This window comes from Artemia franciscana, chromosome 10 (genome assembly GCF_032884065.1).
Source record: "Artemia franciscana chromosome 10, ASM3288406v1, whole genome shotgun sequence".
Classification (NCBI taxonomy): domain Eukaryota; kingdom Metazoa; phylum Arthropoda; class Branchiopoda; order Anostraca; family Artemiidae; genus Artemia; species Artemia franciscana.
The window spans coordinates 35,527,752-35,552,645 of NC_088872.1; the positions used below are offsets into that span (position 1 = coordinate 35,527,752).

At 35.5% G+C, this 24,894-nt stretch overlaps 1 protein-coding gene across 2 annotated transcripts in view; it reads right to left on the reverse strand.

Annotated features, from left to right (window-relative positions):
• Positions 1-24,894, reverse strand: part of LOC136032124 (uncharacterized) — a 153,206-nt gene that overhangs the window by 91,300 nt on the left and 37,012 nt on the right. For both annotated transcript variants that reach the window (XM_065712292.1, XM_065712293.1), the window contains exons 6-11: positions 23,344-23,512; positions 20,471-20,760; positions 12,233-12,281; positions 7,881-7,997; positions 3,690-3,886; positions 542-896 (exon numbers count right to left, since the gene is read on the reverse strand). In XM_065712292.1, the coding sequence (XP_065568364.1) occupies positions 542-896; positions 3,690-3,886; positions 7,881-7,997; positions 12,233-12,281; positions 20,471-20,760; positions 23,344-23,512 (1,177 nt within the window). The remainder of the gene's footprint in view (positions 1-541; positions 897-3,689; positions 3,887-7,880; positions 7,998-12,232; positions 12,282-20,470; positions 20,761-23,343; positions 23,513-24,894) is intronic.

Here is a 24,894-nt window from a genome sequence, read left to right on the forward strand (position 1 = left end):
TATACAAACAGCCTTTTTATTATCTAGTATCTATTCATACAGTAAATTTTTGGTTGAAACACACACTGGAAAATAGTCTTCAAAACCGTAACTAAGACCTTTTTAAAGTGAAATAAAGTGTACCTATAATTTAAGATTAATAAAAATAATAGATAAATAGTAATCAAAAAAGATGTAAGTAAATATCTATGTTATGTTTTCATTTACAACGAGATTTAATAGTTTTTTAAATTGCACTGAAAAAAAACAACACATGACTTAACTATAATTTTTGGCTATTTCGAAGTTATAAAATAGAGTACGCAAACACAAGATACTTTCAAAAAGCCCGCCATTAATGGCCGGAGTGAGCGGATTTTAATTAGTAATAACATCTAAGCAGGATTTTAAAAAGTTGTATTTAGGAAAAATTCTTCTACAATGTTTTACACAAAGCAAAGATAGAGACATTAATAGGAAAGCAAAAATTAATTGTCATACACATCTGCAAAATGCACACAAAAAGAAGGAAGAAATATTTATTAGAAATCCCTAAACATGCCTTATCTATATACTTCCCACTGATTCCTTTATCCCGCTCTGCTTTCCAACATTGTAGATGATACTGAAGCCGACATTTGAAGCTACACTGAACCTCAACAAACCCACGAAATTCATAATCATTCAGGTACATTTTTCTATCAGGGTAACGGTGATTGCTCAAACATACTGAAGCCAAGCAAACCGCCACTGGTTTTCTATAAACACGGCTTTCGGAGAGTAACTGTTGAAGCATGGCACACAGTTCATCTGGGTTTGATTCGGGGATGGTTTTATTGGTTTCAGGGTAATGTGATGGCTGAACTTCCTGTGCAAAGTCAAGACTTTCGGCAATAGCTTCTTTAGCAAGATTAAACCTTAAAGTATAAGAAAACATCGATCGTCAAACACACTGACAGGAATATAGTTAGGGGTGAGAATGGTGGTAAAATAGCAAAAAACTGGTATATTTTACACAGATTAAAATACATATATGTAGCATATTATATTTACATCAATATTGTAAAGATCAGGCAATTTAAAGGGATAACACAAATCTAGGTCAGAGTATTTGACCAGGCGAATTATTTTTTCCACCAAAGCAGAGGAAATATACCATTATTGCCAAAAAAGCGATACGTTCACTGAAATGGAGTTTTTTTTATTATTATTCTAAATATTAACAAAATACATAACAACATGCTACTCTTCTAGATAGTCCAAAAGCCTGACTCAGAGCTGTTCAAAGGGGCAGTCAATACACATTGACAAACAAATATACCCTCATCCAAGATTTAGGCTAATTTCGTATTCTCCAGCAAAATGTGTGTACAAAGACCAATAAATACTGATTATTATATATATATATATATACATATATATATATATATATTATATATTATATATATATTATATATATATATATATATATATATATATATATATGTGTATATATATCATATATATATAATACATATATAATATATAATATATATAATGATCCACACCAAATCTTAAAATGCGAAAAGATTTCTAGCGACAAGTTCATTCTAAAGAAAGTATTTAGATAGTTTTCCTTTATCAATAAATAAAAAAGGGCAGAACTAGGCAAAACTTCAGAATAATTCTTTAGGGTTATAAATGGGAACTGTAAATTATTCCGCTTTGCTAAGAAATAGACATGGTAAAATTAATAAGCTCTATAATGAAACTAGAGAGACTGATGTAGCCACATGACAATACCTCAGGCCTACAGTTTCTTGTTTTAGATTTAACCTTTAAAACATTCAAAAAGTTTACATTAGATTTTAAGGAGAAAGACCAGAAAGCAATAATGAAAGGGACAGGATAAAAGACAGAGAAAGAGGAAAAAGAGAGGGGGGTATAGGGGAGGGGAAAGAACAGAGCTACAAATACCCACAAAACTTTCAAACTAAGGTAGTTTCTTTGGACTATGCCTAGAACTGAAATGACCTTTAAGTGCCAAAGTTGTGCCAATTTTAAATATTTACAATAAGTAGGAGTAACCTCAAGGGTTGAAGCCCGAAAGTTTCATATTCAATTAGAAGAAACGCTGCCTTGAAAGAAGTAGACACCAATAACAATGAACGTGAGTAAAAGAGGCTTGTAAGCGAGAGGAGATTGGAGATTTCTAGAACGTAGAATTCAAATTATATTAAGTACATTCTAAAGAAAATACACTATACAGCTAAGGATGCTAGACATTTTATCTTCAAATGAAATTAAAGAGCGACGTCAAAAATTAATGAAACTCAAATTGTGTGGCATACGGAGGGAAGGGAAACACTTAGGTTTAATTGTTGCTTTACAGACAACATTTTAGAGTGCAAGAAATACAGTCACTTGTTCCGTGCAATCAGTTATTTGCCAATTGCCTTTCATAATATTTGAACTGAAAATTGGGTGTTTATTGCTTTTGTGCTAGAGGATTCCTACTTCTATAATGAGAGGAAAGCGTCACTTTCGGGCAAAGAGGGGCCAAGAGTCTTCTTTATGAACGTTATTAGGGTAGGAACACCTTCACACAAAATAAAGTTATGAGTCTTTTATTCTCATTCTTCTTTTTGAAAATCTAAAGTAAAAATTTACTAATTAAATTAAATAATTCCTTTTATTCTTAAGACATTCCAATAAATGAACACTAAAGAAACTTGTAAGACATTGCTCTTGTGTAAGAGCAATCTTTCTTTGTGAATAGGGTGTGTGTGAGTCGTACCTATACATATAAGCCCTCGTACTTATATGAAGGTTATTTTTTATATTTTTTTTTTCTTTTATTAAAAGGATATTTTTAAATAGGATATTTTTTATTCGTTTCAAGTTTTAACGTCAATCTTGGCTTTCATCTGAAAAAAAAGTGTAAAAACGACTGAACTTCTCTTTGTATGCAAATACTAAAGCGAGGTCCTGGAAAAGGTTAGAAAAAGAAAACAAGATATTATGAATTAACTCACCAAGGTATGGCTTTCAGAAGCCTCGATACTTTCAAGTATCATCTATACTTTAGAGGGTCAAAATGGCGTCATGGCACATATGAGTATTTTGTCCAATCTTATTGAGGGGGAAGGGGGCTATCAAAATATATTTTTCTCCAAGAGAACAGAGTAAAATACTTTAGTAAGTATATTTTCCGACCTTAGACTTTAAAATATCATAACAATGAGACAAAGGGGAGGGGAAAGAATTTTAAATATTTTATATGTAGGGAAATTCTTCTACCTGCTCATGTGTACAGTTTTATAAGTGGGATAACTTGAAAATTCTTGCATTTAAGGAAACTTGGGTTTATTTATTATTAAGCATTGAGGTTTTACTCTTCAGTATTATTTTGGAAATCCAGCTGAACACTAGGCTTTGAAAATCAAGCTCTTTGAAAACCAAGCTTTCAAAGGCTTTATTTTGATTTTTCCCTAGATTTAGGAGGGGATGGGGGAGAAGGAGCAGAATCCAACAGTAAGTTCAGGTGATACAAGGCGAGGGAAATTACATTCTCAAATTCTGGGTGTCTTCTCTTTCTTTCGAACAATAATAATGAGGATGATGATAACAATTTTGACCCACTCATTCACTTGGCACCCCAAATAGATATATGAAACCATGACCTAGCTAACAAAAACCTTACACTTAATAGCCTGAAATTCGGGACATACCTATTCAGTGTTAGAAATCCTTTGGCTATACCATACTTTATTGGTAAGCAGTGTTTATTCTGGATGCTTTCATTCAACACACTGAGTAGATCCATGCCCTTCAGCGTTAAGTTTGGATCATCAGATATGATGCCAGATAAACCGCACACGTAAATGATAATGTTGGTATTTCTCGACGAAAGAAGCTTCCGCAGTCCCTTCAAAAGGAAAAACATATTTAGTAGTATCTTGAAGCTACTTTTTGAAGCTTTAAAACGAAAAATACAAAAGAAGCAAAAAGACAAGTATTCAATATACAAAATATTTACAGATAATAAGACATTAAATTATTCTATAATACCATTAACTGAGTTCAATGGTTTTATTTTTGAAATCCAGTAAAATAAACATTTTTACACTTGAACAAATCGTTTGAGGAGGAAGGCAAGGTCAATTGAAATTAAATTTGAGAGCAAGAAAGTTGATGAAACAGACAAAAATACTTTGCAAAGACGTTGCAAAAAGACGTAGCAGACTCTGGGGATACTCCACAAACCACCAGATAGAACATGACTTACGTAATATTAATATTCAACACCCGAAATATTTTCCAACATTTTGGTGTAGGAGCCTATTTTCAGAAAATTTTCCAACGACAGGACTGAATTCAAAGTCAATAAAATGTTCTCACGATAAAATCGCAACATACTCGACAATGCAGCCATGTGGCTTCAAAACTCGTTATATAACGGCCAGTTGTGAGTTTTTTGTTCTTAGAAGATATTTGTTCGATACTTCAAAATTTTACAATTGTAGAAAATCTGAAAGCCTAAAAATACCTGGCAAATGAAATACAGGTAATTGGGTACAGCCGGTATTAAAACATAACTGTCCACAATTTGAAAATCATTAGTTAATAACTTGAATATGGTGGAGTGGAAGAGGAGTAATCACTAGGGCATTAGTTTTAGACAGCTTAATCCCTTCGGCGAGTGTATAGCAGCACTAATGTTGCTTCTTTTATATTTGACGTTTGTTAACAATTTTTACACCAGTTTACATCTATTAGCTTTAAATTATCCTTAGGAAGCTAAAACTCATATTTCCAGGGTCGGTCAGAACGCTTTTATACAGCCTAATTCAGTCTTTTGCTTCACATTGTCTCGCTATTTAGACACCAATCTTCCCCTCGTTACTGAAGCCACTTTTGGTTCAAGTTCTTTTTAATAATAAAATAAATAACGAAAGGTCGAGAGCCCGCCTGAGAAGACAAAAAACTTTATCGGAACTTTATGATGAAGCAAGGACTATTATTGAGAAATTTAATAGGGGACAATTTTAGTCCCCTGTCTAGATTGGGATTTTGGGGATTTTGAGGTGGGAGTTTTTTTTTGGCTTGAGTTTGTGTTTTTAAAATTTTTGAATTGTCTCGAGAATGTTATCTTGGAGTATATCTTTTATTTTTTGTTCTTTCCCTGTTTCTTCCAGTTCATGGAACCAGGAAGACTATGCTGAAGTGTTTTATTGTAAATTTAATGTTGGACAAATCTGAGCCCTGAACTCACAGATAGCACAACTAAGAGAAGCTGAAAAATATAGCCAAAAAGTGCGTTTAAGCAGCAAATGATGGATATACGATTTCAAATTTAAGAAAATCATGGCTTTTAAGTAGGGTCCATTAAACAGTGGTTTTAACTCTTAGATACAACTTTGCGGATCAAACTTGGGGGGTCTAATAGCAATTTGGAAAGAAAAGCCATTGTAATCAGAAGATTTCTTAATTGTGTGCAAAATATAGAGCGCACAAAGGAAAACACATAAAATTTTATTGTTCTTTCATTTTAACATTAAATAAAAAACAAGTTTTTGTAACGGTAAGTAAGGAGCGACATTAAAACTTAAAAAGAACAGAAATTACTCCGTATATGAAAGGGGCTTTTCCTCCTCAATCCTCAATGCTTTCCTCTTTACGCTAAAGTTTGACCCTTTCTCTTAACTCTACTTTTTAAAACAGTAAGAAACCTTAGCGTAAAGAGCGGGGCGTTGAGGAGGAAAATTCCCTTTCATATACGGAGTAATTTCTGTTCGTTTTAAGTTTTAATGTCGCTCCTTACTTACCGTTACAAAAACTTGTTTTTTTATTTAATTTCTGGACGTTTTTGAATTAATGCATGTTTTGATCTTGGCTCTCCGCACATAAATAATTAAAACGAAATTTGCATATTAATTAATTGCAATTAATCGGAAGATTTTGAGAAAAAAGAAGCGAAGGAGGAGGCCTAGTTGTCCTCCAAGTTTTTGATTACTTAAAACAGCAACCAGAACTTTTAATTTTTTATAAACGTTTTCATTGGTAAAAAATATCCGTAACTTACGAATTAACTTACGTAACGAACTTCTATATTCGTATGTTTTTATTGCGTATATGAGGGGGTTCAACCCTCGTCGATACCTCGCTCTTTACACTAAAGCTTAGATTGTGTCTCAATTCCTTAAGAGTGACCTCTGAATCACAAAGGCCGTAGAATAAATAGTTGAAATTACTAAAAATACTTTAGCGGAGAGAGTGAGGTAAAACGAGGAGGTAAACCCCTCATATGCGTAATAATTTTTGTTCGTTTTAAGTTTTAATGCTGCTCCTTACTTTCAGTAGAAAAAACATTTCATATTTATTTTTTCATTGTTTTTTCAAATAAAGCTAGAAAATCCTGGGCCCCCTTCATTGAAATTTTCTTTTACTATGAGAAGTCTCTCCATGGAAATATCCTCCCACGTAACCCCCCCCCCCCTCAACTCTGCCCCCTAAACCCCAAAAAATCCCGCTGAAAACGACTGTACACTCCCAGTAACCATTACTATATGTAAACACAGGTCAAAGTTTTCAGCTTGCAGCCCCTCCCACGGGGACTCCGGGGGAGTAAGTCGTCCCTAAAGACATAGTTATTACGTTTTTCGACTATGATGAATAAAATGGCTATCTCAGAATTTTGATCTGGCGATTTTGGGGGAAAATTGAGCGTGGGAGGGGGCTTAGGTGCCCTCCAATTTTTTTGGTCACTTAAAAAGGGCACTAGAACTTTTAATTTCCGTTAGAATGAGCCCTCTCGCAAGATTCTAGGACCACTCAGTCGATACGATCATCCCTGGGGAAAAAAACCAACAAAAAACAAAAAAATAAGAAAACAAATAAACACGCATCCGTGATCTGTCTTCTGGCAAAATATGCGAAATTCCACATTTTTGTAGATAGGAGCTTGAAACTTCTACAATAAGGTTCTCTGATACGCTGAATCTGATGGTGTGATTTTCGTTAAGATTGTATGACTTTTAGGGGGTGTTTCCCCCTATTTTCTAAAACGATGCAAATTTTCTCAGGCTCGTAACTTTTGATGGTTATAACTGATCTTGATGAAACTTGTATATTTAAAATCAGCATTAAAATGCGATTTTTTTGATGTAACTATTGATATCAAAATTCCATTATTTAGAGTTTCGGTTACTATTGAGCCGGGTCGCTCCTTACTACATTTCGTTACCACGAACTGTTTGATTATTTGGATCCATTTTCCTTAGCTGAGAAGCTTTTAAATATTATGCTAAAATCTGGACCTTTCAATTCCCTCTTGCAGCCTTTCTTCGACATTTCTTTGTCGTTTGAGACCGAAAATAAAAGAAAATAGTTGATTAGTTATTTTTATTTATTAATACCAAATACGGTAAGCTTTGAAGCTTGTCGCACTAAACATAATAAATAGAAATTACGACAATACTGACAACATAATACACACATACAAATCAAAGAAAATAACAAATATAAAAAACATGGACAAATAATACTATAAATGATTTAAAAATGATTTACTGTGAAAATTTGTTTCTGCTAGTTTTGTTTTGAATCTGTTTATGTCATCTGTTAAAAATATTTTAAGTGGAAGGTCATTCCATGGCTTCCACACCCTGCTATAAAATGAATGTTGGCCTATTTTCCTTTTTGATAAGTGAGGGGTACAATTTATGTGGGTGATAACGGGTTCTGTTAGTGTCATTAAATGTGAAGAACTGTGATGTACTTATATTACCAATGCCTTTGATTATACGAAATGTGTTAATAATGTCTGCCCTATCCCTTCGGAATTGAAGACTTGGCAATCCTAGCCTGTGCAGTCTATTTTCATACGTTTAATGTTACTAAGTTTAATTAGCAATACTCACCTTGTAGCTATCATTAGCACAGGGCATAAGAACCGAAGAATATGCATTGTAAGCAGCTCTATATTTCTTGTCAATGAACAAATAGCTAGCATGCTTCAGATCACTCCGAATTCGGCCCTAAGATTAAAAAACAATATTATTAAAAATACAAAAATTAGCATATGTTGCAACAGTCTGAGAGAAAGACCCTGCATCTTGACTTTCCTACTATTTACATTTTCAGGGCAATTTAAAGCAACTTAAGCAGGTAATACTGTCCACTAGGTTGATCTTTACGTTACCCAGCATCACTTCTTCATCCCCATTTACTTAAATTTTGGTCATCTTAGGCTTCTTAACGCCAATTTCCAAATCTATTCTTGCACCTTGAATTCTCGAACACCGCATAGTTATTCATTTCACTAATGTTGAGAGGAGAGTGACCCATGGTTTCACTATACACATTCGCTCCGGTTTTATTCTTATGTTGTAATATCAGTGCTGGAAGTTTGTTTATAATGTGAGTTGTTCTTATTTATTTTTTTGCTCTCTTCTTCCTGTGTTTAGTTGTCATGTTTTTTTGTGTGTTATGTTTTTTTCAACATTCTTTTTTTCGTTTTTTACTTTTTTTTTCGTTGAGAAAGGCTCTCGGACGTGGGGCCGAAATATTCGGAATATTTTTTAATAAAAGTGTTGTTTTGTATAATTTTTTGTTCACTGCTTTGTTGAAATTAAAATTCTTTTTTTCTTGCTAAATTTTTCGTAAATGGAAAAGCAGTGTGGTCTAAGAAATTATTAACAAATATTATCATGTTAAGTAATTTAGAATTAAAGGTAAAGAATAAGGCGCTGAACTTTGCAGTTCCTACTGACAGTGCTTATATCCGTTCCATGGCCCTTCAGCCTAGAAGTGTAAGCGCATCCTGTACTTTCGCAATCCTTCCTGTTTACCTTCCACAGATTTCTCCATGTACGGATTTAGAGCTGAGTTTTAATTTACGCAACTGACCTTTGAAACCAAATGGCCAGCAACACCATAATTTGAACTCCTGTTACCTTGTCCTCACGGACAAAGGATTCCAAATCCAGCGGGCTAGCCACTCTGCTAGGACGGCTATAAATTCAAAAGGTATTCCAAGTGACATACCTACGGTACAACCTTATGTTACAGCTGAATAAAAGAATGGATTGGTAAAGGGCTCTAGTTTGGCGGAAAATTTGATCAAAGTTATGCAAAAAGAACAATGGATACTTCATTATATGCGGGAAGGTTGAATCAACTGCAATCCACACCATCTGGCACACTAAAATAAGCTGCATATTTGGAGGCATCCTCCACTATGAAAAAGCATCCTCCACTTCTGGCATCCCCATGCGACTTTGGCCATAAATGTTTTGGCTTCGAAAAATGTCCTCCAACAGGCCCTTTAATTCACGACTGATCCTAAAATTCATAGAATGTGCAAGACGATCGTCAACAGTATCAACAGAGTCTAAAAAATTCAGTTAGCCATATGAAGGTGGTTCAAAATAACCTTGAGTGGTTTATGTGGGATATGCCACCAAATTCATTTGTGACGAACCAGCTTTTTTAAATTTAAAATTATTACCACTATTGGTGGTTTGATGACCGCTTACGTTGAATGAAACTAATGCTAAATATGAGTTAAAGTTTGGGATTCATTTGTGGAACTTATTAACGAGTAGATGACGAGCAGGTCGTAAAAAAGGCAAACCAATTTATTTGGAAACTGTGGAGGTGACAATAGAATTCGACCATGGAAGTAGCAATCTCCAAAATGAATCCCTTTTGTTGCTACTCTTTCTTCGTAGAAATGGAGGGCTCCACAGCCAGTGCATAAACCATTGAAGGGTCTCAATGATTCAGTTTATGGCATCTTTGTGGTTTAGTACTGAATGCTTGTGACGGCTTTGTTCATCTAACTACAAATTTCGTTACAATGAAAAAAGAAATCACTAATGCAACAACACAAACATAGAAATAAACATACAACATAAAAAAACAAAAAAACAACAACAAACAAACAAAAAAGAAAGACAGAAGGAGAAAGAAAGACTGTTTTCCTACTTTAGTAATTAATATAGATAGGCATGGGGCCTTAACCCTACTATTTACATTACCCTACTAATTTACATTGTAAATTAGGTTCAGTCAAAGTCTTCCCTTTTCAAAAATCCTTCTGATTGAACTTTCCTTTTTTTGAATAAATTGAACTTTTTATTTTTCATCCATTGGCGAAATCAAAACATCCGAAATTGTTTATTCAGATCTGAACTTTTACTAGCTTTCACTATTATATACTGCAATTTTCTCAGCGGCAGTCCAATAATGTTTTCATTTCCGTTTTTTACGAATATATGAAGAAACTGAGATTTTTTTTTTTTTGAGAAATTGAGTGTACAAGTCTAATTCTTTTTGTACCCAACTGGTAAAAGTGGAAAGAAGTTGATCATTTTTCATGTTAGCTACTTTGACCAAACGTAGAATTTAGAGTCCTTAAGCTTCCTATATTGATAGCGCATATCTCCAAATTAAATATTGTCTCAAAATGAGCAATGACATGCATTATTCGGAAGTAAATTTCCATATTTTTACCATTTATTATGACTGCTAACTCCAACTAGGCCTATAATTTACTATAATTCTTTCAAAATTGTTTGTACTAAAGTAAGATATTTTGATTCAATTTAATATTTAAGACATCTTCTACACGTGTTTCAGTAACTTGTCAGTAATTTTACTTTAATAATACTAAAAAAAAGTGAACAGTTTCAAAGGTTCTTAGGTTGCACGAAAGAAATCTTATGTATATTTTGGAAATTACTTTTCTGGGGTTTATGTTATATTTGAGTGATTGCGCTGCCTGACTCCCTTTAGTTTGTTCTTAGCTAGATTCTAACGAAGAAAATTGCGAGTTTTTTTCTTGTGTGTGATATATAATTTAAAAGCTACGTTGAAGCTAGGGACAAAAACCGATCCTTTCTCATGTCTTATCCCTTATTATATTTTCCCATCCCTTATGAGGCAGATCCATATTCTTTCCATACAAAAATATATTTATAGCTATATATAAAACATCTGTTAAGATACGAGATATCCAAAAATCAATGTTACATTATCAAAATCTAATTGAAGAAATTTTTTCCAGCAACTTGGACAACCCAACACGACAATACCGATCCGAACTGCTAAAGCAAAAGGCATGGAAATAATATCTTAGTTAATTGTAATACTTAATGAAGCACAACGAAATTTATGGCTATACAGGGTAGCTGAAGCATTGATGTCTTCATTCCCTTTTTCTCACTCTGACTATTCTTATCCTAGAATTTGGGGCTTAGTAAAAACTGTATTTATTTTTTGTCTGATAGATTATCTGACAGATGTATTAATTATTTTTTGTCCATTCAAAAGAGCCATACTAAGAATCAAATTTTTTTTCGTTTTTCCTTTTAGATTTTGCTATTGATTTAAGCATCCTAGATGAAAGTGTAAGCAAAATGAATGAACTTTTTGAGGTTTGTCGAGTTCAGGGTGCTAAAATAGGTTTGAAAATTAATAGTAAGAAGACATCAAGGCTAGGAATAATTGAAGATTGAAAGGTGACGTTGGATAACGAAAAGATTGATCAGGTGGAAAGCTTCAGTTACTTTGGTAATATTATTAGTAAAGACGGTGGGAGTAGTGAAGATCTTTAAAGTAGAATAGCCAAGGGTCAGGGTGTTTTTTACAGTTGAAGAAGTTTGGAAGAATACGAGAATAATCCTACAAACCAAGATCAGAATATTAGAGGCTACAGTGATGGCAGCGGTCAAATATGGTCTGAAGCAAGGGCGCTCCAAAAACAGATGATGTTTCCCAGAGAATTTCCCTACGGATTGTTCTTGGTAACCGGCTGATAGGCCGTACGTAGGTTGTACGAGAAGTGTGCCAATCCCGCTTTCTAGGGCTACAGATGGGTAGGGCACGTTCCGCGGAAAACGGATGATTAAAAAGAAAGATTTAAGGGAAATGGAACTTCCAGAGAGGGTGTAAAGAGAGACGCTTTAAATAAATTGGGATGGAGGAGTAGCGTGCGTAGCTATCTTGGCCTCAGGCGGTTTGGTGCTGCAGTGAGTTGATAGTAGTATAAGTATTTAAAAGACTGTTGAGCTTTAGACTCGTCGATTTAAGGAAACTTGAGCTTTGTCAATTTTTACAGATATTGTCAGAGAATGACAACCGCCATATTTTGGACACTTTTTTCCTTTCATAAAATTACATCTAAAGGGAATAAGAAAAAAAAATTATACCATTAAAGATATCATATATGAAACAGGCGTTGTTAAAATAAGAGGAGAAAAATAAATACCTTTTGAGGCAACTGCAAGGTGTTGTCAAGCGTTTTGGGTTCGGACAGACTGAAAAAAAAAAAAAATTGAAAAGTATGCATTTCATGTCTGCAGTGAGATTTCACATAAACTACTGTGAAAGATCCTTAGTATGGATAATCTTCGGTATGCTTCCGTTTCTGATCAGAGCTTTAACATTTTTCTTATACTGTTTTGTATATTTTGTTGTTCTATGTTTTATTGCTATGAAAATTTCAAATTCCACTTATTTGAGATGTGCTTCCCAGCAACTAATCGGCTCTTACAAAATGTGAGTACTTCCGGGTCAACTTCCCCGTCAAACTCCCCTCTCTCCTTAAAATGTAAAAATGTTTGATATTTTCAAGAATAGTATCTATTTCCCATGTCCTTTACTTATTTTTTCTACCAGTTTAGAAAAACAAGAAGAAGATTTTGCTCATCTAGATTTTTGACACAGGAAACAATTTTAACACCCTAAATAACACCTTCTTTTTCTTCAAAAGGTAGAGGATCAACATCAAAATGTGCTCTTTCACTGATTTTTATGGCACGACTGTGACGCTGGTTTCTGATCAAAACAAATTAGCAAATTACGGTGTATGCCAGCACACACCGTAAATAAAATAGAGAAATCTAAAAAATGTGTCATCTTTTTAATAACTGAATCATTTAAAAACTTTAACTTCTTAGGAGTACTGATATAAACAACATATAAAACTCATATATACAAGATTGTGCTTGAGTGAGGTACAACAGAATGATGTAGCAAAATGATAACAGTTGTAAGATCACCAAATATTTCCTTAATTATTTGTCTTTGTTCATTATGGAGCATTACGATGCATCCTAGTAATTTCAAACTATGATTGCCATGAGACTTCAATTTGATTCTGGTTTTAATCGCGGAATGATTGGCGGCTCTTTCTGGACGTCCTGGGTGCCTCTGGCGGCACAGGAGGAACTGGGGTCTTAGGTAAGGTCTTTAATCATAGGCGACAAAAACATAGCTAACATTATAAGAGAAGCGTAGAAGTGTTTCTCGTGTATTATTTTTTCCTTTGATACTTCATTCGGAAAAATATTGTAACAGGAACTTTTCAAGTACTTTTAATGCATTTTTCAAGGACAAAAATGACAGGAGGGCTACCAGCCCCGCCCCCAAGTCCTTACAATATTTTGTAGTCTATGTGTTTGTTTTAATACAAGTTTATCTTGGTATGTTGTATCAAATACTAATTCTTAATAAACTTCAATTATTTTATTTATCTTTTTATCTTTCGTTGTCCAGGTTTTGTTGTCCCTCCTTTGCTATCGTCGTTGAAGTTGATTGATGTGTATTGCACAGTTTGCTATTATTGAGATCAAGTAGTCAAAACAACTTTGATTGAAAATGTAACCGTCAATAAAGGATACAATCACTGACAAAACAATTACGCAGTAGCAAAAACTATCCAGTGGCAGTATTAATTCAAAAAAAGGGCATGCAATGCCTAAAGAAATGGATTCGCCCGATTATAAAAAATATGTTTAAACGAGTTGCTCGATTCGATTGCTTCTATATCTTGTTTGGTTAATGGAATAGTAGAAGTTTATGTTTTTTTTTTCAAAATGTGTTAGTGTTTGGAAAGCATTCTTTCAAATACCAAAAAAGTTGGAATTTAGAGCTTGACGCCAAAATTTAGTTTCTATCACATTGAAGGTAAGACAAAAACCTTCACTTTATAGACAAATATTTGTTAATAAGAATTTTTTTTCACCCTCTTGCAAAATACATATTGTTATTGCACTGACAGGTGTTTGCATGGAAATGGTCGAATTGTCTTTTAACAATAGATGCTAATAACAATAATAATAAAAAAATTCAAAATCGTTTTTTTTCCGGTTTTTACAATCTCCTGTAAAATTTCAGTCATGTAGCACAAGATCAATTGAATTACTGATTTTATTTTGTTTTATGAAAACCATAAAAAGATATGAAGCATTTCTTACATCAAAAATGATATGAAAGATCCAGCGAAAACATACCGAGTTACGAATTAATGAAAAACCGATAAAAATTCCATAATTACAAATACTTCACACGATTTTATTACCAATTTTTATCTATGTGTAATAATTTCGAGCTTGCTACTTGAGTAATACTAATACAAAAAACCTTAGTTTTAAAATATTCACAATATTGTAGCGAAAGTTGGTCAATTGAAAGAAAATAAATAAATAGGCTCCAGCGATAAGATAATTTGGCGGGGAAATACATATAACTCAATTTACTATTTGTCTACATTATTGTAACGATGGAACGATATTACATATTTTCTTAGAAAAAGGGTAGATAGTTATTAAACCAACTCACTTAACGTTATTAAACTTGGTCCTTGTAGACCGTAAGCTGGTCTGGGGGCTGGTGCTGCTATCTGTCTATCAGATTTTTATAACTTCAGAGGGTCCTGACTACTGTAACGATTTTATATAATTTATTTTTTTTCTCTTTGTCTTATAGTCTGGTTTAGGTATCTTTTCAAGCTTAAAAGCAACAATTATTTCCCTATTTAAACCATTCAGTTTTTTTTTGCTTCAAATGTATCTGGTGAAAAAGGGATTATATCCTCTAGCAATAAAATTACGGTAGTCGAAATCCCCGATAGCAACTTAGGTTTTAATATTGTTGGCAGCAATCACTTGAAAAAATTGCATCATAAAATAGATTTTTCTGTATATTCCAGGTTATTAGGAAAAAAACCTTAAGAATAATGTAATTTAATGGCATGTTGATAGCATACATATATGCTAGCTTATCCTTCAGTTTTCGGAGCAAAACTTGAGAGATGCCATGATTTCTAATTATCAATACGTATCAAATGGGCTTACAATAACATCACTAGCATTACGGACATTTTCATATAACTAGTAACACAAATCTTAAACCAACACTACTATTTTATGCATCTTGAGTTTTTATAGAAACGAACAAATTGAGCTTCACTGTAATGTATACAAGACTTGCAATGTAGTAATTTTATGGGGGGATATTAAGTTTCTTTTAATAGCTTATAAGTTACTGAAAATTCCCTGGCCAGCCATACAAGTACACAGGAGAAGGGTCTACGGGTTCTTTTCTACAGCTTCTTACATTTTTTTCATATCTCGCTGTTTTGTGGTGTTGCCCCCTCCTCCAACGAACCTAAAAAGCATTCATTCCCGTATGTATTCTTTGATTTTCAAATATATACTACTACTACTACTACTACTACTACTACTACTACTAATAACTCAGCACAGCACCAAGCCGCCTGAGGCCAACACAGCTACACACGCTCCTCCTCCATCCCTATCTATTCAAGGCCACTCACATTACACCCTTTCAGGAAGTTCCCATTTTCTTTAAATCTTTATCTATGATCTATGACATTCTCCCACCCCAGATAAGGACGACTTGCTTTATGTTTAGCCACAGACAGATGGCCAAAAAGGACAATCTTCGGCAATCTGTCATCCTTCATCCACAGAACGTGGCCTAGCCGTCTCAATCTTTTTTTTATTTTAGCCCTAGAAAGCGGGACTGTACCACATTCTTTGAATAACCTACTGTTTGAAATACAGTAAGTCAGCCGGGTAATCAGAACAATCCGTAGGCAATTTCTCTGGAAAACATCTAGTAAATTTTCATCCACTTTTCGGAGCACCCATGCTTCAGAGCCATATTTCACCACTATCATCACTGTAGATTGCAATATTCTAATCTTGATTTGCAGACTTATCTTCCTATTGTTCCAAACTTTTTTTAACTGTGAAAAAACACCCTGAGCCTGAGCTAGTCTACTTTTAACATCTTCACTACTCCCACCGTCTTTACCAATAGTACTGCCAATGTAAGTGAGACTGCCTACTTGATCAATCTTTTCGTTATCCAAAGTCATATTTTCGTCTTCACTTATTCCTAGCCTTAGTGACTGAGTTTTCTTAACATTAATTTTCAAACCTATTCTAGAACCATGAACTCGCAAAATCTCAAAAAATTCATTCATTTTCAAATATCCCCGATCGATTATATCCTTGTACACTAGATGTCTGATTAGGGACACTAAACAATAAAATCAACCATCAGGCGCTAGCAGAAAAATGAATAAACTATCTTCAGCACGGACAGCTAAATTCAAAATTCAAGTACGATAAACGATTCGAACAGATAAAATGCGGACCACCATTCACCACAATCCTTGACGTTGAACACTCAAATCATTTTGCTAGTCTATCGCTAAATGATGCCCATTCTTCACATTAAATGCCAAGAAAAAGTTTACAAAAAAAATGAAAAAATACATTAAAATTTTGTTTATATGTATTTTTGTTATGGTTTTATGAATCACAACAGAAATTTCAGGGGGAGGAGACCCATCTAGGGAGGCGTCCCAAGAAAAATAATTTCAAATTGGAGCGCGAAGACAAACAAAGTTGTTGGTCCAGTACTCTGAGAGGCAAAAATTACGATCAATATTGAATTCCGATTTCAGATAAACTGAAATAATCAGAAAGGGGAAAGAATGGCTCCCGGTCTTATTACCTTCCATAATTAGCGGTAAAGTGTCGTTTGCAATTTAAAACGGTTAGACGTTTCAAACGATGCATTTTTTATTCGAATATTTTTGCAACTAGCAAAAGAGTCGGCTCTTAGGCTAGTGAGTCTAAGCGTATTTTTCGATGAGGTCCACTTAAAAACATGTAATAATTCAGATTTTCTATTGGTCGTTTGTGTACATCTTCGCTTGTATTAATGGTGTATTACATCGGATCCTACATGCAATATTTGCTTTTTGATTATGTGTATATATGAGTTTCGAATTTATACAATTTTGTTAACAGGATTGCTTATTTTAATAAAAATAATAGCAAGTTAGTAAACTTGTTCGAATGGGGGTAAGCCCTTTTATTGGATAGTGATAGTTCATTAAAAAATACTGCTCTGGTGCTTTTTAGGGGCCTCCTCCAAGCCAATCAGCGTGTCCCCAGGTGGTCTTGTCCCTGAGTGTCCATAATAGAAACTGGAGCACATTCGCACGGGGCCATAAATACAGGTGGAGGAGGAAAAAGGCCCCTCAAAAGAACCCTCAACAAGGCCCACCGTCATGTCTACACGTCCCATAAATTACAAACCCTCTCCCAGTAACGCGTTAAACTGCATGGTGATGCAGAATACCAAAGTGAGAAGACTCTATATAGGACAACTGCGGGAGACTTAATATCCGGATCAATGGACAACAGTCTCTGCAAAGGGCTACCTCGACCCTTTTGGATACCAGCAAGACTGGGGATCTTGCAGTCAACTCTATTCCCCCATGAGGAGTGGCACCCTTCGAGGAAATTATAGCCTAATAAACGATACAGCATTTGCATACAGCATTAATGAATAATTCTGGGCTTGGTCTATTTTTAAGGGCGTTTTCGGGCTAAAAAGCTCTTCCTAGCTAATTTATCTGCTATGGATTGCCTCTCCGTAGTAGCATAGTATTTAAAGGCATGAATATATACTGAGTCGGAGGTAACAGACTTGGGTCTGCCTGTGCAGGATTTCGACTCTTGTTGATAGAAGAGCATCGCCAAGTGCTGAAAACGATGTTGTGACCAAGATGGACCCAGGATTGCACAAAGCCTCCATTCATACTGAAGGTCCCAGGGACTTCTTGCTATCCGGTTCTAAGCCGGCTTAAGTGCTTCGGTGAAAACTTGAGAAGATATGTTGATCCCCGTCCTACACTGGTATCCGGGATCATTGCTTTCCCTGAGGCCAAAATAATTGCAATGATTTAAAGAAATTGAAAATTGGAACTTGGAAAGTGACAACGTTAGAAAATGACTGTCGTATCGATATTATGACAGACAAATTCAGAAGATTTGAACTGGACTTTTTAGGACTTTCAGAAATTCAAATCCCAGCGGTAGGAAGAATGAAATTAGTTTGATATAAGATTTGTTTACTCAGGCAGGAAGGACGGGTACATAGAGAGGGAATAGGGCTCATGATGAACAAGGAAGCTGCTAAGTCTTGTTTAGACTGGGAAGATATTAATAATAGAATACTAACTGCTAATTCTCTGACTAAAAAGTTTAGGGTATTAGTTATAGTAGTATATGCCCTGTTGAACAGATTGACGGAGATACTAGTGACTAAGATGAATTTTACTTACAGTTACAGGAGCAAATAGACAGGGTCCAAGGTAGAAATATTGTGCTTTTACTAGGAGATTTTAGCGCCCAGGTCGGTAGAAACAGGGATAGGTGGTATCCTAGCCAAGGTAAATTTGGTATAGCAAAAGAAAACAGTCATGGCTGCAGACATATGCAATTTTGTAGGTATAACAATCTAGTTATAACCAATACGGTGTTTGGTCATAAAATGACCCATAAGTTGACACGGTATTCACGTGATGGTAAGACAGCAAACCTTATTGATTATGTTACAGTAAACCAAAGACTGGTAGGATCAATACAAGATACTAGGGTACATAGGAATACTGTTATTGATGTTAAAAGTAAAGATCACCATCTAGTAGTGTCTAGGGTTAATTTAAAGCTGAAATTTTGGAAGGATATCTACCTCCCGGGAAGTTATGATGGTGTTAGACTCCACGATGAGAATTTGAGAGGAACTTTCCAGGAACAGTTGAATAATAAACTGGAGAATTTAAAAGTTGAAGATATAGAAGATGGTTGGAATAATTTTGGAAAAACAATTTGTGAAGTTGCTGATGGCGTCTTTGGAAAGAAAGTTAGGACTGCAGCTGGGAATACTAGTGAAAAAGCTTTATGTTTAATAGAGAGGAAAGCTGTTTGTTAAAGAATCATCTGAGGAATAGGTCATATGAAAATAAAACGAATGCCCTAGAAACCCCTCCACAAGAAAGGTGATACGAGTGAGTGGGGTAATTGTCGAGGCATTAGACTGGTCTCTGTGGGTAGCAAATTACTTGGTAATATGATACTTTTTAGACTGAGGTATGCTGTACACAAAGTTTTAAGAGAAGAACAGTGCGGTTTTAGAAAAGGTAGAGGATGTATCAGCCAAATTTTCACTCTTAGGTTAATAACTGAGATGAGCCTTAGGTGTCAGACACCTTTTTTCCTCCATTTTAAAGATTATGAGCAAGCGTTCGATTCTGTTGTTAGAAGAGCTTTAGCAAAGGTCTTATCTATGTATGGTGCACCAGACAAATACATTAAAATGATTAGTGCTACGTACGAGAATAACACTGCTGCGGTTGAGGTAGGAAATGAGGTTAGCAGCTGGTTTTGTATTAAATCAGGATTTAAGCTCAGGGCGCTAGAATAGGCTTGGAAATTAATGTTAAGAAGACCAAGTCACTAGAGACAGGAATAAGTGAAGATAAAAAGGTGACATTAGGTAACGAAAAGATTGATCAGGTGGGCAGCTTCACTTCCCTTGGTAGTATTATTAGTAAAGATGATGAGAGCAGTGAAGATGTTAAAAGTAGAATGGCCAAGGCTCCGGTTGTTTTTTCACAGTTAAGAAAAGTTTGGAAGAATAGGAAGATAAGTCACCAAACCTAGATTAAAATATTGGAAGGTATAGTGATGACAGTGGTCAAATATAGCTCTCAAGCATGGGTGCTCCGAAAAGCGGATCAAGATTTACCAATTTTTTTTCCAGAGATCTTGCCTACAGACTGTTCTGGTACCCGTATTTCAAGCACTAGGCTGTACGAAAAATGTGATTCAATCCCACTTTCTAGGGCTATAATGAAAGAAAGGTTGTGATGGCTAGGGCACATTCTGCGGATTAAGGATGACAGATTGTCGAAGATTGTCATTTTCGACCAACCGTCTAGGGCTAAACGGAAAGCAGGTTTTTCGCGTCTGGGATTAGAGGATGTCATAAAGAAAGATTTAAAGGAAGTAGGAACTTCCTAGGAGGGTGTAAAGAGGGAGGCTTTGAATAGATTGGGAAGGAGGAGGAGCGTGCGTAGGTGTGTTGGTTTCAGGCGGCTTGGGGCTGCGGTGAGTTGTTAGTAGTAGAAGTAGTGGTAGCAGTAAACTTGTTCAATAGAAATCCTCCAAAAGGGATTGCAAAATACAAATATCTCCAAAAAATTAATCGCTTTAAGTGTTAGAGGGCGAAGGGATCCGGGGGTACATATTTCAGGTTTAATATAACGAGCACTTCTCCTCCAAGTCACATGTATCAACTAACAAAAGCTCACAAAATAAAATAAACAACAAATTACCCAGTCTGCGTTTCTTCTGTTTGTGTCTTACTTCCCCCTTCTTTCGTTCTTTTTTCTATTTTCTTCTTGATTTTCTCAGATTGCTCTTGACTTTCTTTTGCTTTTACCTCTTGACTTCCTTTCACTGTTTTACCTTGTTCCACAGGACCATCATGTTCATTTTTCAACACTGTACCATTTTCCATTAGCGAAAACCCCTCAGCTTTTGTATTCAATTCTGTATCCAGCTTTTGCATCCCCTTTTGTGTCAGCTTTTGTGTCCAGTCCAGAGTAGTCGATCGAGTAGTATCCTTTAATGGATAAATTGAATATGAAATGTGCATTTGATAAGGTTAGTTTTTAAATATTACACAGTAAAACTTTATAAAGTATACAATATAAGCATCTAGTAAAGAATAAAACAGGGCGAACTCAAAATTGTATCATTATTATATAAATTCTAAAAAAGAGGCAGATATAAATAAAACTACAAATATCATGGATAGATAGAACATTTAAATCTTTCTTGTTATAATGAAAACTACCTACTAGTTCACGAAAGAAAATTTCTGTCGAATAATATTCTTTGGGGATTAAATTAAACATTATATATTTATTCAACAAGGTTCGGAGACGCCAGAAGGGGTGGGGGGTAGTTACTAGAAGGGTGATGGGCAGACTTTTTGCTTTACAAATGAAAATCCTTGTATGATTTCAGTAGTGGAGGAGTCACTGTTCCAAGTTGGATTTTAAAAATAAACTGGTTTTTCTTTCTGTTTTTTTTTCTTTGGTCTGTTTCTTTCACAGGCATGTCACCGGTTTTTCCTTCTATGCGGCATTTCAGAGATAAATTCCAGAAGAAGAGAAAACTTTTTCCTTTGTTCGCAAGGGAAGTTCCAGTAATTTGAATTAATCTTAATCCGCTTCATTTCCTACTCCGGAAACTTGTCCCTGTGTTTAATGTAACAGGTTTCTTTGCATACGTTAAGTGCGAGATGCTTCTCTCGAGCTTTCTTTATTCTTTCCTCGATGAAGCGGGCCCACTTTCGAACTCATAGATTGGCTGAAACCACTGCACTAGTTTTAGCCTCTACAATAAAAATTAGCCGAGGCTCAAACTCAAAGGTCTGGAAGTTCTAAATTGACATGTTAAGACATACTGATTCAGCATTTGAGTCATAGCTAATGTCTAGAATGTCGCCTAAAACTGAGTAGATAGATTTTTCCAGTAGTTAGTGCAAACTGGGGCCAAAATTCAGGACAGAAAACACTTCCATCATGGTTGAGGTAAGGGTTCATCTTACCAGAATATTCTGGACACAATCCCAGTGGCTCTAAATTTGCCAAGTTCTAGGCTCTAAAAGACCCTAGCAGACTTCAAAGTCACAGAAATTACGGAAATCTCAAACATATAAAGCTTCGAATACCGCAAACGCATCAAAGGTAGGAGAGGCTTCGAAACAGTGTACTTCTCTTTTCCTCTCTCCCATAGGTTTCCAACGGATCGCAATAATTTTCAAAAAGGTGCAAATCTGTAAAAAGGGTCCCAATTCTTTATTAATCATCATTCTCATGTCCCATCGGCACAGGTTTCAAGCTGAAAAAATAATGACCTTTCAGTTAAAAAAATTGCAGTAGATTGGCGGTGGAGGGGCCAGAAGCCCGTTTTGTTACACCCCAATTATACAGGTTAGATGCCGTTGCGTGATTCTAGCTAAGAAGTGTTGCTACATCTATGCCCTTCGCAAAGAAATTAGAAAAAAATGGATGAACTGAAAATGGGACCCTGAAAAAGGACAACAAAACCTTTTTCTGACCTCGTTGAAACTTAAAACCGCATGTCCCTGGCGAAGTGGATTCTAATGTAAAAAAAATGGTTTAAGCTCACGACCCCCCCCCCTCTCTATAAATAGGGCCCGAAAAAAATCCAAGATACTTTTTTTCAGATTGGCTTGAAACTTTCAAGGATAGTTGACTAAACTATGCAGATTAAATTTTTTATTTGCACGGGGTTTCAAGGTCTGGGAACGGACCAAATAATTTGTTTTGTTTTTATCAATTTGAAAACTAAAATCTTCCTATGCCAAAAAGAACATACTGTAAAATAGCTTGGTGTGCCAAACGGTGCCCGTAAGGGGGCTAAAACATTTTTGCTTTTCCCAACACAGATTTGGGAAATCCCAGATAGGTATTTTTAATGGGGTTTAAAGTTAAATGTAAACAGGACCAAGGGACCTTAATGAAGACGAAAAGTCCCAAGTTTCACAAAAGGTAGACTGCCACTTGATGGCACATTCGCCCCTAAAGAACAATGAAAAATCAACGTTCATTATTCATGACACATTCGCAGTCGTAATCGTTATACAATGTTACATAGTTACAAGCCAGTTAGTGAGATGAGGAGTTCAATGGACCTTTTTGTGGGGGAAGCCTCAAAACTGTAATTTTGAGGCAAGATTTTCCAGCTTTTCGCAAAATATCCTTCAGATCAACGTGGAGTAGATATGTTACCTTCGACACCTCTATAGTTGGAAGAAAATATTTGGACTAGGCATGAGATATTGATGTTAAGCCTTTAATAGTTTTCCTCTTCTTCAAGCAATATTTTAACTGTGAAATAAAAGGTTTCACTCACATCCTAAACTGCAAATAGCAAAAGGATGATGGCACCCCAAGAATAAGAAAAGCCTCTAATTTATTCAAAAACACTATCAAAAAGAAAACAAAAGAAAATGTCTTGATGTGGGACGACTAGCTCCAAAAGTTTGTTACTATAAAAAACTACTAAGTAGAAGAATAAATCATTTTGATAGCGCGAATTACTTTTCACTTTCTTAGCAAGAAATGTCATATAGTCTTTGAGTTATTTATACCAGTTCATTGTTCTCCCTTACCTTCACGACGGATTCTTCGCTGGCTCGCACGCCTTCACCCAATTCCTCAATCTGATGTTCATGGGTCTGATCTCTGTAAGATAAGTCTTTTTCAAGATCACTGCAGGTTTCATTCGGTTGCCCGTTAGAAAGATTGCAAGCACTTCTCAATGCTCCAACATAATCCATCCTAAAAAAAGTTTTAGGCAATTGATTTTCCTTTAAATAATAATGGAAAACTGAAATCTTAAATTCAAGGCTTTTCGTAGGCTCCATGGCTACTCAAATATTCACATAGCTGTTCCTTTTTCTTTTTTTGTGACAAGTCAAAACGTACTTTTGAACACTATAGAGGGTTTTATTCTTTGTCCAAAAGAATCCTATATGAAGTCCTGTTTGCACATGCTCAAAACTTGACTGGCTGGGATAAATAACAAAACAAATTTTAATCAAAACAAGAGCTTCATGAATCACCGAGTCAAAACCAGAAACCTACTCAATTTCAGTCTCCATGATATCTTCCTGTTTTTATGGCACTTGGTATTAACCAAGAGACATATAGCAATCGCAAATTCTGTTGGTCTGTCGGTCCCGGTTTTGCTACTTTAGGCACTTCCAGGTAAGCTAGGACGATGAAATTTAGCAGGCTTATCAGGGACCGGACCAGATTATATCGTTTTCCCGATTTGACCATCTGGGGGGGGGGGGAGTGGGGGCCGGTTAATTCGGAAAAAATAAAAAAATGAAGTATTTTTAACTTACGAACGGTTGATCAGATCTTAATGAAATTTGATGTTTGGAAGGATATCGTGTCTCAGAGCTGTTATTTTAAATCCCGACTGGATCTGGTGACATTAGGGGGGGGGGGGGGAGTTGGGAGGGGGAAACCTAAAATCTTGGAAAACACTTAGAGTGGAGGGATCGGGATGAAACTTGGTGGAAAAAATAAGCACAAGTCCTAGATACATGATTGATATAACTGGAACGGATCCACTCTCTTTGGGGTAGTTGGGGGGGAGGAGGGGTTAATTCTGAAAAATAAGAAAAAATGAGGTATTTTTAACTTACGAACGAGTGATCGGATCTCAATGAAATTTGACATTTAGAAGGATAACGTGTCTCAAAGCTGTTATTTTAAATCCCGAAAGGATCTGGTGACATTGGGGAGAGTTTGGGGGGAACCTAATATCATGAAAAACGCTTAGATTGGAGGGATCAGGATGAAACTTAGTGAGAAAAATAAGCAGAAGTCTTAGATACGTGATTGACATAATTGGAACGGATCCGCTCTATTGAGGGGGGGGGGGGTTAATTCTGAAAAATTAGTAAAAATGACGTATTTTTAAGTTACGAAGGAGTGATCGGATCTTCCTGAAACTTCATACTTAGAAGTACCTCGTAACTCAGATCTCTTATTTTAGATCTCAACCGTATCCAGCGTCATTGGGGGGGGGGGGGGACCGGAGATCTTAGAAAATACTTAAAGCGGAGAGATCAGGATGAAACTGGATGGGAAGAATAAAAACCTGTCTAAGATACGTGACTGACATAACCGGACCGGATCTGCTCTCT